The following is a 17,253-nucleotide window of genomic DNA, read 5'->3' on the forward strand; positions in this document are numbered from 1 at the left end:
AGACAAAGTTGTGAGTGGCACCTGTGTCCACCAGGGCCTTGGTGGCCTTCCCATTGACAAGGGCTTCCACATACATCAGCCCTTTGCTTTGACGCGTCTTAGGCAGCGGCTTGGCCTTAAGGGCATTTAGGAGCTGAAACGATCCCACCTTAGCATCGCCTTCCTGTTCCTTCTCCTCAATCATAGCATTTAAAGCCTTTCTCTTAGGGTAGTCCCGTGCCCAGTGCGGACCATCGCACAAAAAGCAATTGGTCCTAGGCGTGAACTCCTTCCGCTTGTCCTTGCCTTTGCCATCCTTGCCACTAGGGCCCTTGCTTGACCCTTCCTTAGAAGTTTGGCCTTGCGACCTCTTGTCTCCCCCACCTTTGGCCTGGTTACCCTTTGGTGGTGGCTTAGGCTTGGAGGAGTCTCCCCTTCTATAATCCACCAAGGACTCCGCTACTGCCATGGCCGTGGCTAGATCTTGGACACCACGCCTCCTTAACTCTTGCTCGGCCCAACTTTGTAAGTTGTCCATGAAGTTAAACAGTAGCTCCTCCTCAGCCATGTTAGGTATCTCAAGCATAAGCGTAGAGAACTCCTTGACATACTCACGGATCGAGCCCGTGTGCTTGAGACGCTTTAGACTCTTCCTTGCTAGGTAAGCCACGTCTTCGGGATAGAATTGCCTCTTGATCTCTCTCTTAAAGGCATCCCATGTGTCTATGGTGCACGTGCCTCTCTCTATGTCGGCAAACCGTCGACGCCACCATAGAGTAGCATTATCAGTGAGGTAGAGGGTCGCGGTGCGTACCTTAGTGGCTTCATCCGTCAATGTGATTGCCTCAAAGTAACGCTCCATGTGCCACAGGAAGTTATCTAGCTCCTTCGCATCCCTCTTGCCACTGAATGTGTGTGGCTTGGGCACCTCCACCCTTGGTGCCTCATGAGTGGCCATGACTCGTGCTGACACCGCAGTCTTGTAGATGGCCAGCTCTTGACGAATCTCTTGGTCTCGGGCATCCATGCGTGCAGCCAAGGCCTCCATCCTTGACTCCACACTAGCGAACATGGTCATGACCTTGTCTTGGAAGGACATGAATTCCTCGTGTGACACCGGCTGAACTTACGAACCTAGCATGCCCTCACGAAGGTCTTGGATCTGATGCCTTAGATCCTCTAAGCCCTTCTCCATGCCTTGCTCAATCAAGTCCACCCCTTCCCGGGTGTCTGCCATGGCTAGCTCCACCTTGGCTAGCCTTGCCTCCATGTTGGCTAAGGCGTCACGAGACTTATCCTTCCTGCCTCGGCCCCGTGCGGTATGCTCCATCTCCCGTCCACGGGTTTGCTCGCTAGTCTCCTCCACGTTAGAGCCCGACATGCTTCCTTTGATATGCCCACCTCTTAACCGTGCTCTGATACCACTTGTCACGGACTTAGTCGTTCACTAAGCTCGTGCGGCACTTAGACAAGCCAAGACCCTTGATCTTGCTAAGTCAGCCTTCTCCCCAATGCTTAGCTTGCTAGGCTAAGACACTCGCGACTCAAAAGCTTAAGAAGCTTGGTAGGCAACTCCTTAAAGAATGGAAGCTCTATTAACTCAAGAAAGCCTTTACAAGTGTTTTGGATGCTCACTTGCTTGGTGCCTTGGCCAAATGAGGCCCTCATCTATTTATAGGCACCATTGGAACTCTCTGGAACCTTGGAGGGTTTCTTACAACTCAAGACTATTCTAGAATGTCCTACACCATTCTAGTTACAAGCCTATATACAAGTATATACAAGAGTCTTCTAGACTTCTCTAGAAAGCCCCGGACTCCTCTCGTGCCTTCCACCATGGTGTAGAATTGTGTGGATCCCTCCAGGCTTCTCTAGAACCTTCCACACTCTTCCCACTCTAGGAGTCTCCAGGAGCTTCCTAGCTCTATATAAGGCCATGGGGAGGCTCATTTGGATAAGCTTGTGACACTAAGGTTCAGTATATGTCGGAAATGTTAGTAAGAAAGTTGGGTGTAGTAAGAAAGTTGGGTGTAGGCAGATTGTTGAATTGGGAAACTGTGGATTCGAGAGGTTAATCTGGTGGTTTTTTGGTTTTTTGGGATAACAAAGTTTCGGAGCTTTCAGAGATGGAAATTAGTGTGCATTGTCTCTCTTGCTGGTTTAAGAATTGTGATGATAATTTTATTTGGGTGTTCTCTAGTGTGTATGGGCCGGTTAGCAAAGCTGATAGGGAGGTGTTGTGAGCAGAACTTTGGGACACCAGGGGGTTATGGAGAGATCCAAGGTGCATTGGTGGTGATTTTAATGTGGTTGGATTTCCTAGAAAAAGAAGAAATAGCTCAAGAATATTCTCAGCAATGAGACGTTTCTTGGAGATCATTGAAGAGTTCCATACGAGGGATTTGCCTTTAGCAAGGAAGAACCACTTTAATGGTCTTTTTCAGAAGTTGTTACTCAAGCCTACTTCCGATCATGCTCCTATTCTTATAGATGGATGTAGGATTAGAATTGGTAAAACTCCCTTTCGTTTGAGAACATGTGGCTAAGAGAGAAAGGGTTCAAGGATCTCGTTAAGAGGTGGTGGACGAGTTACACTTTCAGTGGCTCGTTTAGCCACATCTTCGCCTGCAAGCTAAAGGCGATGAAGCAGGATCTCAAAACATGGAACAAAGAGGTGATTGGAAATGTTTCCTCCAACAAAGAGGCTCTTAGATTGGTTACTGGGACACCAAAGAAAGAGATTTGGGTCTTTCCCTTGAAGAGTTGGAGGCTAGAAGAAGGGTTGTGGAGGATTTTAGTAAGTGGGCAAGCATGGAAGAGACTTTGTGGAGGCAGAAATCAAGGCAACTGTGGCTGAAAGAAGGTGATAAAAACTCTCAATTTTTTCACAAGATGATTAATGCCTGGAGAAGAAGAAATTTTTTGGTTGCTATCAAAGTGAATGGAGGAAGGTTGATAAGGGAAGATGAGGTAAAGGAGGAGGTGGTTAACGGTTTCCAAAGAGTTTTTTCAGAAACTGATGATTAGAGGCCAAGCATCAATGGGTTGCCCTTCTTGGTTATGGAAAGTGAAGAAGCAAGAGCCTTGGAAAATTTTTTTTGGAGGAAGAGGTCTTTGCAATTCTTTCCAGTTTGTGTGGGGATAAGGCTCTAGGTCTAGACGGGTTCTCCTTAGCCTTTTGGCAATTTTGTTGTCACATTGTAAGGATTGAAGTGATGGGTTTCTTTGCTGATTTTCATCATTCTGGCCTTTTGAGAGAAACCTAAATGACATTTTTATTGTGCTCATTCATGAGAAAGGGGGTGCAGAGGATTTGAGGGATTTTCACCCTATTAGTTTGGTGGGGAGCCTCTTTAAGGCTTTTGCCAAAGTTTTGACTAACAAGTTAAAAAGAGTGGTTGTGAGAGTAGTTTCAAACTCCTAACATGCTTTTGTGGAGGGTAAGCAAATCTTGGATGCAATCCTCATAACAAATGAGACTTTAGATTCAAGGCTAAAGAGCTGAAAAGAGGGGGTCATCTGCAAAATGGATTGAAAAGGCCTATGACCATGTGAACTAGGAGTTCTTATTAGCATTCATGGAAAAAATGGGCTTTAGGGCTAAGTGGGTTAGGTGGATGAGGTGGTGCATTCCCTTTGCTCGTTTTTCGGTTCTGATTAACGAAACTCCTACTGGTTTCTTTGTAAGTTCTAGAGGTTTGAGATAGGGAGATCCCCTTTGCCCTTTTCTTTTCATTTTGGCAATGGAGGCGCTCTCTTGTATTTTGAAGAAGGCTATGAAAGGAGGCTTTATTTAGGGCTTCTCAGCTAGTGGGTAGGGTGGTGTCCCATCTCCTTTTTTCCAACGATACTTTGATTTTCAGTGACTCAAATAAGGAGCATTTAGAGGCTTTGAGTTGGTTGTTCATGTGGTTCGAGATGATTTCTGGCTTAAAAATTAATTTGGATAAAAGTGAGTTAATCCTAGTAGGAGGAGGTCTCTAATACAGAGGATTTGGCTAGGATGGTGGGGTGCAAAGTGGACTCTCTCCCTTTTGCTTATTTAGGCCCCCCCCTAGGAGTTTTTTTCAAATTTGTTCAATCTTGGGATGTAATGGAGGAAAGATTTCAAAAAAACTTGCTTTGTGGAAGAGGTAGTACTTGTTAAAAGGATGGAGATTGACTTTATTTAGCTTGCCAATATATTTTATGTCTTTATTTGTGATCCTTCATAGGGTGAGTCTTAGATTGGAGAAGATCCAATGGGACTTTCTTTGGGAGGGAGGAGAGCTTAAAAGAAGGCCTCATCTTGTAAGCTGGTCAATTGTTTGCTTGGATAAAAAGGAAGGGTGTTTGGGCGTGTTATCTTTTCTAAATAAGGTCCTTCTTGGGAAGTGGTGTTGGTGATTTGCTTATGAGAATGATTCCTTTTGGAAACAGGTGGTTGTAGGGAAGTATGGGAAGGAAAAGGGGGGTTGGTGTTCTACAACTTCAACGAAAGGCTATTATGAGGCGGGCCTTTGGAAGGCAATTCGGTGTGGGTGGGAGGGGTTTAATAGCAAGATTGGATTTAGGGTGGAAAATGGCAAAAGAGTGAGGTTTTGGAAAGATAGGTGGTGTGGGGAGGAACTCTTAGCTGTGACATTTCCAGAGTTGTATTCAATAACCACTAATAAAGAAGTCTGGGTAGATCAGATGTGGGAGTAGGTTGGGGAAGTGGGTTGTTGGAATCCTATGTTCACAAGATAAATAAATGATTGAGAATTAGGTGAGGTGGAAGGGTTGCTTGGAAGGTTGCAAGGGCAAGTGATCAAAGGAGGAGTAGAGGATGTTATGGTTTGGCGGTTGTCAAAGGGAGACTTTTTGAGTTAAATCTTTATCCTCCTCCTTAGTAGATTGTTACTAGAAAGGTTTCCCCACAAGCATGTAGTGGAATCCTTGGGTGCTAATGAGAGTCGGTTTCTTTGCTTGGGAAGCAGTTTGGGAAAAAATTCTAACTCAGGGTCAACTAAAAAAGAGAGGTTGGAGTCTTCCAAACAAATGTTATTTGTGTAAGGGTGAAGAGGAGTCAACAAACCATATTCTCCTTCATTGTCCTAAGGCAATCATGTTGTGGCACCTTATTTTTTCTATTTTTGATGTATAATGGGTAATGCCTTCCTCAATCAAGGATGCCCTCATTAGTTGGCGGGGTGCCTTTGTTGGGAGGAAAAGAAAGAAGGTCTAGAAAGCAGCTCCGTTGTGCTTATTTTGGACCTTATGGAAGGAGAGAAACCGAAGAACCTTTGAAGACTCTTAACTAATATACCATGCTATTTTACGCTCCTTTATATGCATGTTTTTGGAGTGGGTTAGGGTACATTTAGGGTCTAGTTCTTTGTCCCTTTTTGACTTCATAGATTGGTTGGACTTTAAGTAAAGCGAGGGTGTTGTTTTCTTGTCTATCCCTTTTTTTTGGTCTTGTATACATTGTGTATAATTTAGGAATTTTTTTTGGCGCTTTTAATACAATTGCTTTACTTATCAAAAAAAAGGCTGAAGGTTGGGTGTGTCACCTGCCACCTTTTCTAGAACCCTAGAAATGGGACCTGTTCACAGTGGCTACAATGCTTCTTCAAGTTTTTGTTGGATTTTCAAACACTTTCTTTCAATTAGATGGTATTTTGGGATGCCTACAAGTGCAGAAATTTTGAAGAGATTTACAGATCAGGCCATAGTTCTGTATTGAAAAGAAAGTGACAGCTTCAAAGAAATGCAATTAACTTTAAAATTGATTTATAAATATTTTGGGCTATTTTGTTTAATTTTATCTGTTATATATCATCTTCAAATTATCTGTTCTAGTTTCTTATAATTTATATTGTTTTCTTGATTTTTTTTAGTGCTTGGGCTTAGTAATCTGTTCTATTCTTTTATCCTTTTTAAATACTTGGATGAATTTTAAGGTTTTGATGCGAAATTTGATTCCCTTGGAAAATTGCTTTCTGGACATCTTTTTGTCTGTTTTCAGGTGAAGTTGACAGAAGAATTGAATTTGGCCAATTGACAAGATTTGCATGGAGGGAGTTACTAGCAGCTACAGAAAATTTTAGTGAGAAAAATGTTCTTGGAAAGGGAGGCTTTGGGAAAGTTTATAAGGGAGTGCTTACAGATAACACCAAGGTTGCTGTGAAACGATTAACAGATTATGAAAGTCCTGGTGGAGATGCAGCTTTCCAGCGTGAGGTGGAGATGATAAGTGTAGCTGTTCACAGGAATCTATTACGGCTGATTGGATTTTGCACAACACCAACAGAACGGATTTTGGTGTATCCCTTTATGCAGAACCTAAGTGTGGCGTCTCGCCTTCGGGGTATTAATTCTCTAAATCGCATTTTGTGAAATTTCACTTCTGAATTACGTCCTGTGGCATCATTTAGTTTAGGTTTATTCTTTTGATTCTTAGTTTTATTTACCTGATATATGTATCTAAATATGTTTGGATTAGCTTTACTATTTTGGTCATGTATAGGAATATGGATTTTATGTGCTTAGTTGGGTAGTTCTTATATAATGAAGGGGTTTTCGCATACAGGCAGGGATCCAACACTCCGAGGTAAATCTAGGTTAGTCTTCATCAGTATCCTAGTGGTTATTAAAAATTTGAGTCAAGCAAGGTAGCTCGAGTATCAAGATAGTTTTCTTTCATGAAACATTTCTCAGAGTTTCTACTCCCATTTTTGCCTCATCCTTTGTTGAGGTTTGTGGGGAAATACTTGGGTAAGTTACTTGTTTTCTGGAGATTATTTTTAAGTCTATCATGAAAATATTATTATTCCTGTCTAATTTTCTAATAAACAATTTTCTATTTGTTCCTAATCGAAGCTCTACAGCCTCTGCTTTAGTTTTTTAGTATCAGTTTACGATGCAGTGGTTTAGTGGTAGCTTCATTGGAGAGGGCATTTGTCTTTATCTTGTTGGACATTTCTGGAAAAAAGTGGAAATAGGTAGGGACAAAGCTCCTTGACAAATGCTGGTAGCACTGCTGGGACTTCGTATAAGATTTTAGCTAAATTCCTTGGCAAACAGGTTGAAAAAAGTGATAGGGAATGTGGTGTTGGATCCAGAATGATTTTGTGGAAGGGTAACTGGCAACACATCTTTGACACGACTCTTGTTGCCGATAAGGTTATTGATTCAAGATGGAGTTGTATAGAGGGATTTGATTGTTACTTGTAAGTTAGACATCAAAAAGGTCCATGATCATGTAAATTGGAGCTTTTGTTTTGGCAGTGTTGTGTAAAATGTTGTTTGTGCAGAAGTGGATATATTGGATTTGGGCTTGCATCTTAACAAGTTCTTCTGTTTTCGTAAATGGTTTGCCTTCTTGCATTTTTCAGAGTACGAGGTGTTTGAGACAGAGGGACCCCTATCCCCTTATCTGTTTTGTTTTGGTGATGGAGACCCTCAGTTTTCTCCTGAAAGAATTGAGGGAAGGAGGCTTCATTTCAGGCTTCCAGGTAGGAGGTGGGGAGGAAAGGGAGGTTTCCCACCTCCTATTTGATGACCTCACATTACTTTTCTGTCAACCTTATTTGGATTAGTTGACTATATGAGTTGGACTCTGCTATGGTTTTAGGCTTCTTTGGATTGGAAGTTAATTTGAACAATGGTGAATTAATTCCAGTGAGGAAGGTCCCTAATGTGGAGGGGCTTACTTTAGTGTTGTGCTGTCCACTTTCAATTAAGCTTTATTGAAAAATAATGCAAGAAATATATTTAGGAGAGGGAAATCCTTTGGTGAAGGGTCATAGTGGGATAATTTGGGGGAGTGCTAGAAAGATGGTGCTCTCAATTTAGGAAGAACGGGTATGATTTTTGTTGAATATAATGTATTTATAGTATATTATCTTTCCTTGTTAATATAGGTCACATGTATGGTAGTTAGGACTCCTAGCCTTGTATATATATATATCTCTCAATTGTAAGTAGAAATTACATGAATGAGAATTAAGGTTTTTCTTCTCTCTCTCTCTCTCTCAACATGGTATCAGAGCCAAGGAAGAAAACCTAATTCTTTCCTGTTTCCTGTGTCATCAACTCCGGGAAACCTTTCGGTGACCGTGTTTCATTCCGGTCACCTTCCCCATCTCCCAATACTTTCCGGTCAGTCGGATCGTCGTCAGAATCCACTCACCACCGGCGAACTTTCCGGCGACGTATTTTTCCGACACCGACCATACCAGAAGGAGCGCCTGGAGGAGATCTCCAACTTTTGTGAAGGCACCGGCACCAAAAGAACATCCATGCGCCGACCACGCACAATTTTCCGGCCGGCGGCTGCATCTCACGCGCCGGCGCGTGAGGGCGCGTGAGGCCTTTTCTGGCGACGCGCCTCCTCCTCCAGCTTCGCCTGACGCCGACCAGCCTCTCTACCTCCCTGGTTCTCCCATCCGAGCCCTGCACGTACCTCTTTTGGGGATTTTTGTCTCCGTCGGCCCTCCAAACAGTCTTTCCGGCGAAGCTCCGACTACCTTTTCTCCACTCCAATCCCTGCACGTGCCTTGGGAAGTGTTCTTCTACTTTTCTGGTGGTACCACGCCACGATTTGAGGCCGTCTCCCTTTTTCGGTAGTGCCACGCCGCAATCTGAAGCCGTATTAGGGCTCTCTTCGATCCAAACATACTTCATTCTCCAGATAAGTGGATATGACTACTAAAACTTTCATTTTTTCCTCTGTCATATCTGGATCTCCTATGATTACTTCGGAGAAATTGGTTGGCAGTGAAAATTATCTTTCCTGGTCTGCCTCTGTTGAACTTTGGTTTATGGGTCAAGGATATGAGGATCACTTGATTACACAGGAGGCAGATATCCCTGAGGTTGATCGCGTACAGTGGAGGAAGATAGATGCACAGTTATGTAGTGTATTATGGCAATCGGTTGATCCTAAGATTCTTCTTCATCTTCGGGCCTACAAAACTTGTTTTAAATTTTGGACTCAGGCCAAAGGATTATACACGAATGATATCTAGCGTCTTTATAAGATGGCTTCTGCTATTGTCCATATCAGCCAACGGGACTTGGATCTATCTACTTATATTGGCCAGATTGCCTCTCTTAAGGAGGAGTTCTTGACTGTGATGCCTCTTACTCCTGATGTTGGGGTTCAACAAACACAGCTTGACAAGTTCTTCATGGTTCTTACTCTTATTGGCCTCCGTCCGGATCTTGAGCCTGTCCGCAATTAGATTCTTGGTAGTTCATCAGTTTCGTCCTTGGATGATGTGTTTGCTCGCCTCCTCCGTATCTCCTCCACTCAGACTTTGTCATTTGATAGTACTTCAGATTCTTCTGTATTAGTTTCTCAAACTAGCTCTCGAGGAGGCCGCAGTGGTACCCGAGGTAGAGGTCAACGTCCTCATTGCACCTATTGCAATAAACTTGGCCACACTCGCGATCGTTGCTATCAGTTACATGGACGGCCTCCTCGCACAGCCCATGTGGCTCAGTCCTCTGATTCTCCGCTGCCTCAGCCTCCAAGCTCTTCCGCATCTCAGGCTTCTATTGCCTTTGTTGCCCAGCCTGGTAATGCCTCTGCCTACCTTACCCACACATCTTCTCTTGGACCCTGGATTCTAGATTCTGGAGCTTTTGATCACCTATCTGGTAATAAAGATCTTTTCTCCTCTATTACTACTACCTCTGCTTTACCTACTGTTACCTTAGCTAATGGTTCTCAAACTGTGGCTAAAGGTATTGGTTTGGCCCTTCCTCTGCCTTCTCTACCTCTCACTTCTGTCCTTTATACTCCTGAATGTCCTTTTAATCTTATTTCCATCAGCAAAATCACTCGTACTCTTAATTGCTCTATTACCTTTTCTGATAAATTTGTGACCTTGCAGGATCGGAATACGGGGAAGACGATTGGCATAGGACGTGAGTCTCAAGGTCTCTATCACCTCACCTCGGATTCATCTCCTGCAGTTTGCATTTCCACTGATGCTCCTCTCCTCATTCACAATCGTCTGGGCCACCCTAGTCTCTCCAAGTTCCAGAAGATGGTCCCTCGTTTTTCCACTTTGTCGTCGCTTCCGTGTGAGTCATGTCAGCTTGGGAAACATACTCGTATCTCGTTCCCAAAGCGTTTGAATAATCGGGCAAAGTCTCCTTTTGAGCTTGTCCACACTGATGTTTGGGGTCCTTGTTGGACTGCGTCTACTTTAGGATTTCAGTATTTTGTCACTTTCATTGATGACTATTCTCGCTGTACTTGGTTATTTTTAATGAAAAATCGAGTTGAGTTATTCTCTATTTTCCAGAAATTTTATGCTGAAATCCAAACCCAGTTCAATATTTCTATTCGTGTGTTACGTAGTGACAATGTCAGAGAATATTTTTCAGCCCCATTTACTTCGTTTATGTCTCATCATGGGATTCTTCATCAGTCTTCTTGTGCTCATACTTCTCAACAAAATGGGGTAGCTGAACGCAAGAATCGACATCTTGTGGAGACAACTCGTACTATCCTCCTCCATAGTAATGTTCCTTTTCGTTTTTAGGGGGACGCTGTTCTTACCGCTTGTTGTTTGATTAATCGTATGCCCTCCTCTGTCTTACACGATCAGATTCCTCACTCCCTTCTCTTCCCTGACCAACCACTTTATTTCCTTCCTCCTCGTGTCTTTGGTTGTACTTGTTTTGTTCATATTCTCACTCCTGGACAGGACAAGCTTTCCGCCAAAGCCATGAAGTGCCTCTTCTTGGGATATTCCAGACTTCAGAAGGGTTATCGTTGTTATTCCCTTGAGACTCATCGATACTTTATCTCCGCTGATGTCACCTTCTTTGAGGACTCACCATTCTTTTCCACCACTTCTGAGTCTCTTCCTGTTTTTGAAGTCTTGCCCATTCCCATTGTCTCCCCACCTGATGCTATGCCTCCTCGACTACTTCAGGTTTATCATCGTCGCCCTCATGTCGTTGCTCCTCTCCCTTTTGCTGAGGCAACTGCTGACTCACTTCCTATCCCTTCGGCTTCACCTGCCCCGGCTCTGCCTTCTCCTAATGACTTACCCATTGCTGTTCGGAAAGGTACTCGCTCTACTCGTAATCCTCATCCTATTTACAATTTTTTGAGTTATCATCGATTATCTTCACCTTATTCTGCTTTTGTTTCTGCTATATCCTCTGTTTCTCTTCCAAAGAGCACCCATGAAGCTCTTTCCCATCCAGGCTGGCGACAGGCAATGGTGGATGAAATGGTTGCTCTGCACTCTAATGACACTTGGGATCTTGTTGTTTTACCCTCTGGTAAATCTACAGTTGGTTGTCGTTGGGTCTATGCAGTTAAGGTTGGTCATGATGGTCAGGTTGATCGCCTTAAGGCCCGCTTAGTTGCTAAAGGCTATACTCAGGTTTATGGTTCTGATTATGGTGACACATTCTCCCCTGTTGCCAAGATTGCTTTTGTCCGCTTGCTTCTCTCCATGGCTGCTATGTGTTCTTGGCCTCTTTATCAGTTAGATATTAAAAATGCCTTCCTTCATGGTGATCTTGCCGAGGAAGTTTATATGGAGCAACCTCCTGATTTTGTTGCTAAGGGGGAGTTTAGTTTAGTGTGCAGGTTACGCCGTTCTCTATATGGCTTGAAACAATCTCCTCGAGCATGGTTTGACCGTTTTAGTTCTGTTGTTCAAGAGTTTGGCATGCTTCGCAGTACAGCAGACCATTCAGTTTTCTATCATCATAACTCCTTGGGGCAGTGTATTTATCTGGTTGTTTATGTGGACGACATCGTCATTACAGGCAGTGATCAGGATGGTATTTAGAAACTAAAGCAACATCTTTTTACCCACTTTCAGACCAAAGACTTGGGGAAACTCAAGTATTTCTTGGGAATTGAGATAGCTCAATCCAGTTCTGGTGTGGTCCTTTCCCAAAGGAAGTATGCTTTAGACATCCTGGAAGAAACCGGTATGTTAGACTGTAAACCGGTAGACACACCTATGGATCCGAATGTCAAACTTGTACCAGGACAGGGGGAGCCTTTAGGAGACCCCGGGGGATATTGACGGCTCGTAGGTAAATTGAACTATCTCACCATTACTCATCCAGACATTTCTTTTCTTGTGAGTGTTGTTAGTTAATTCCTACAGTCACCATGTGATAGCCATTGGGATGCCGTAATCCGCATTCTTCGATATATCAAAAGTACACCAGGCCAAGGTGTATTGTACGAGAACAGAGGTCATACTCAGGTTGTTGGTTACACAGATGCAGATTGGGCTGGCTCACCCACAGATAGGCGTTCCACTTCAGGGTACTGTGTTTTTATTGGAGGTAATCTAATATCTTGGAAGAGTAAGAAACAAGATGTAGTGGCCAGATCTAGCGCTGAAGCCGAGTATCGAGCTATGGCTTTGGCAACATGTGAACTCATATGGTTGAGACATCTTCTTCGGGAGTTGAGATTTGGAAATGATGAATAGATGAAACTCATCTGTGATAACCAGGCCGCATTACATATTGCATCAAATCCAGTCTTTCATGAAAGGACCAAGCATATTGAAGTTGACTGTCATTTCATTAGAGAGAAGATCGCATCAGGATGTGTTGCTACAAGTTTTGTTAATTCAAATGATCAACTAGTAGACATCTTCACTAAATCTCTCAAAGGTCCTAGGATTAAATATATTTGTAACAAGCTTGGTGCATATGACGTATATGCTCCAGCTTGAGGGGGAGTGTTGAATATAATGTATTTATAGTATATTATCTTTCCTTGTTAATATAGGTCACATGTATGGTAGTTAGGACTCCTAGCCTTGTATATATATATATATATCTCTCAATTGTAAGTAGAAATTACATGAATGAGAATTAAGGTTTTTCTTCTCTCTCTCTCTCTCTCAACAATTTTGGTTTGTGAAAGGTGAGAAGAAGAGGATGAGGAGTTTTTCAAAGGCTAGGACAAGATTTTGGTAAGCAATGACAGAAGAGTCAAGTTTTGATGAGATGTTTGGTATTATGATTCTCCTTTAAAGGACCCTTTCCCCTCTTCCTTCTCTTTTGCAACTTTTAAGGAGGCTCGGGCCAGTCTATATTTAAGCGGTAGCGTATTGCTAGGTCCGTTGGAATCCATGTTTCCTAAGACATTACCAAGATTAGAAGGTGGATAGCATTGAGAAGTTACTTTAGAAGCTTCAAGTGTTATGAAGGTGCTGTAAGGAGGAGGAGAATTTGGTTTGGACAGTTAGTAAAAGTAGGAAATTTATAGTGAAATCTTTCTATTCTTTGAGAGTTGGATGAAGGAGCAAATATCCCCATGAGGAACTCTAAAGCTCCTTGTGTTCTACAAAAGTGGGTTTCTTTGCATGGGAGGTTGCAGAAGGAAGGATTCTAACTTTGAATCAGCTCAAAAGGATCAGGTGGTTTTTGGCCATTATTATTATTTGTGAAACTGTAGAAGAATGAGCTGTCCATCTCCTCATTCTGTGGGAAAGCTATGGGGCTATGGCTTCTGTTCTCTCTTTTTGGCATCTCTTGGATCCTCCTTCAGTAAGAGTGTTGCTAATGTGTTAATATGGGAGTTTTGTGAGCAAGGAGAGAAGAAAGGCTCAGAGAACAACTCTTCTAAAGGGTGCAAAACTCAGTTCAATCTCTTGAGGATTCCCTTATTTGTAACCTTTATCACTGGTCTTGCCAATTTCTTCAAGATGTTTTTCAAGCTGGTTTTTCATCCTTGCAAGACCTCATTGAGTGATTGTGCTCTATGTGGTGGGAATCTTGTTGTGGCTTTTGGATGTGTGTCTTTTCACCTTTTGGCCCCTTTGTATACTCACTATGTACTAGGGATTCATCCCCCTTTTGCTTAGTGCTTTTGCTATATTCTTATTTGCACATTAAAAGGGATCCTGGGTCATTCTTTCCTTATGCGAGCACCATATCAACCATTTCAATTAATGCTGCAACTCTTATTCTGGAAAGCAAAAAATATTATTGAAATTATACTTGATGAGTTCTGCACCCTGATGTTACTTGTACCTACAATTTGTTTGGCCATATTATAATCATTAGGGACTTTAGTTTCCTCTATTTATTTTTAATAGAGTTAGATAATGTTTTGACTAATTTTAATGTTCACACTGATGCAGAGGTTAAACCTGGGGAGCCAGTTTTAGATTGGGGTACAAGAAAACGGGTGGCTTTAGGCACAGCACGTGGACTAGAATACCTGCATGAACATTGCAATCCCAAGATTATTCATCGGGATGTTAAGGCTGCTAACGTATTACTGGATGAAGATTTTGAAGCTGTTGTTGGGGACTTTGGCTTGGCAAAGTTGGTGGACGTGAGAATTACCAGCGTGACAACTCAAGTTCGGGGAACGATGGGCCACATAGCACCTGAGTACTTCTCCACTGGGAAGTCATCAGAGAAGACAGATGTTTTTGGTTATGGGATTATGCTGCTGGAACTTGTAACGGGTCAACCAGCAGTTGAATTTTCACGCTTAGGAGGAGAAGATGATGTCTTGCTGCTTGACCATGTAAGATAACCTTGTTAAATTACAATCTTGGTTCGTCTTTTGTGCAGTTCTTCCCAAGGTTTAAAATGTCGCTATTGGCAACTATTATCGGTCCGCCAAAAGATCGGCAATTTTTCATTGATTTTTTTGGACATTTTCTTAAAATTTCGTGATATTTCGACTATTTTTCTTGAATTTTTCACCATTTCTGCCGATTTTTCATGAAATTATTTCCTGACCGCCGCCTACAGTCAACGCACCAGTTTTTGCATGCCCTCCATTTCAATTTTTCGCCCCAACCCGCCACAAAGCCTCCATTTCAATTTTTCGCGTGCGCCCAGCCCACCACAAAGCCCTCCATAAATTGTTTTTAGCCTGTTATTGCCAAGATTCGGATCCAGGCCGAAAGGCTTGGATTCAAGCTTGGTTGCCACTAAGCCATCTTTTCTTTTGTTATATCTACATAATACATATGTTAAAGTTTATTATTAAAAAAAAAATAAATAAATTCTAATTATGTCATTTTAAAATTTATTTATTTAATTAATAAATATATAAAAACCATCATTATAATTTTGTTAAGAAGTATTTTTTTTAATTTGATTTATATGATAATTAAATATTAAAAATTCATATATGCATCATCATCATTTATTTTATATTATTGAATGTATTTGAATTAAATAAATTATAGTTTTAATATTAAATGTATTATTATTATGTGATTAATTTTAAAAGATTACTATCACTTCATTTTTAAATTTTTATATTTATCTTTTTAATTTTACTTAATTTTGAATGTTTTTTATTTTAAAATATTAAAAATATAAATTTATTAAAAAAATACTAAAATATATATAAAAAAATTAAGTTTATTATATTAAAATTAATTTGATTAGATAAATAATAAATTATTAATACTGTTATATCTTGCTCCATATTTTTCTATGTCAATTATAATTAAAAAATAATTTTAACATGTGTATTTTTGTTTTTTTTTTTCTGAGTTTTTTCAAATATTTTCATGAATTTTAAATAATTTGGTTGAGTGCATTTTACATGAAAAACTTGTGCATATGATTGTGCGGAAATTGAAATATAATTATTTGATGAACAATGTTTCAAAATGGCATAATTGGTTCCTGCTTTCCATCATATTTAGTCCCTACAGTTTGATACTTTTATGTTTGCTTGTGAAGGTCAAGAAGCTTGAAAGGGAGAAAAGGCTAGCTGTTATTGTAGATCGCAACCTAAATCGGAACTATGACATCCAAGAAGTGGAGATGATGATCCAAGTTGCATTGCTCTGTACACAACCATCACCAGGCCATCGTCCAGCAATGTCAGAGGTGGTTCGGATGCTTGAAGGAGAGGAGCTGGCTGAGAGATGGGAAGAATGGCAGCATGTGGAAGTTAGTCGTCGACAGGAGTATGAGCGGCTGCAAAGAAGATTTGACTGTGGGGAAGATTCACTCTATCACCATGATGCTGTTGAATTATCTGGTGGAAGATGAGGTAATGGATGAATCCAATCTCACTCCCCTTACTTCAAAGCCATATAATTTTCTTTCAGTAGGTTAGCTTCGTTTCCTTCCAATTGTATTTTATTTAAAAAATTACAGGAAAAAGAACCATGCCTTGAATATTTTTGGATGGATTTCTGGTTCCAGCTTTTCTCCTTCGCTAAATTTTATTTGGAATTCTCATGTGTGTATGTGGTTGTGTGTGTTTGAGCAATACTCAAACAATCCAAGGCCTTGTATTTTGTATTATGAAGCTTTTTCTCTATGTTAATATTGAATAGTGCCTTTTGAATCCGTGCTTGCTACAAAATATGTCGGTATGCTATTTCAATTGTGTAATGAGAGGCTATAGGCATGAATGAAATTATCATGAACAATTGCTTAACTGGGAAATTACACAATTGATTTATTTTGACTTAGACATAGAAGCAATATTATTTATGATTCTCAATGACCTGGCTTCATTTCATTTCATGTGAATCTATGGGTTATAAATTCTGGCCCTATGGAATGTGAATTTTGTAGTTACATCATAATCACTGCACTTCAGGAGTCAGGCTCAAAAATGTCAAAACTGGGGAGCTGAGCCCAGTTTTGAGTTAGAACTATATGTTGAGAACCCACATCTTCTTGTACAAGTACCCCACTTAAACCCGCTGTTCTGTGAATTTTGACGTAGCTTAGGTTGTTGCAGTTTTCTTGTTCAACCCCACAAATTGGTAGCTGAGAGACATTGAAAGCAACCACTGCTTCACCTGCCATTTTTCTAAAATCGCCTTGTCTAATACCATTGCTTTCAGCTCCTATCTCTTGGTCTTTGCTCGGCTAGAAGATACTTACCGTGGTATCTTCTGCAGGTCTCTATGCGCCACCTCTTCAAGGTTGATGCCACACTTGATGTAGTTGTCTGAACTCAATCTCTCTATTTCTATCTCTATTTGGAAGATTTCTCAGATGTGATTCCAAATGGTCTGAATTTCTATTGTAATATCTGAGCCATGACTCCAGTGGGCTATGGCGTTTCTTGAATTTCTCTCCAGTTATGTTATGCTGCTGAGAACCCAGTAGTTCCATTTATCTACCACATGTCCACTGATGATTGATGCATTTGATATGATATAAATTAATACTGGAATTAACGCGTGTTTGATAGTATTTATATTTGAAGTGTATTTTTGAAAGTTATTTTTGGTTGTTTGGATGAGTTGTTCACATCAATCAAATATATTCACAACATAACTTTGAGTACATGGCTTAATTAGA

At 41.1% G+C, this 17,253-nt stretch overlaps 1 protein-coding gene across 6 annotated transcripts in view; it reads left to right on the top strand.

Moving 5' to 3' along the window:
* The window catches only part of LOC117918507 (probable LRR receptor-like serine/threonine-protein kinase At5g10290), a 43,297-nt gene extending 27,013 nt beyond the window's left edge, over positions 1-16,284 (top strand). For all 6 annotated transcript variants that reach the window (XM_034835222.1, XM_034835224.1, XM_034835221.1 and 3 more), the window contains 3 exons: positions 5,969-6,310; positions 14,094-14,488; positions 15,667-16,284. In XM_034835222.1, coding sequence (XP_034691113.1) covers positions 5,969-6,310; positions 14,094-14,488; positions 15,667-15,981 — 1,052 coding nt within the window. In that variant the 3' untranslated portion in view covers positions 15,982-16,284. The remainder of the gene's footprint in view (positions 1-5,968; positions 6,311-14,093; positions 14,489-15,666) is intronic.
* Positions 16,285-17,253: the final 969 nt, after the last annotated feature.

This window comes from Vitis riparia, chromosome 7 (genome assembly GCF_004353265.1).
Source record: "Vitis riparia cultivar Riparia Gloire de Montpellier isolate 1030 chromosome 7, EGFV_Vit.rip_1.0, whole genome shotgun sequence".
NCBI lineage: Eukaryota > Viridiplantae > Streptophyta > Magnoliopsida > Vitales > Vitaceae > Vitis > Vitis riparia.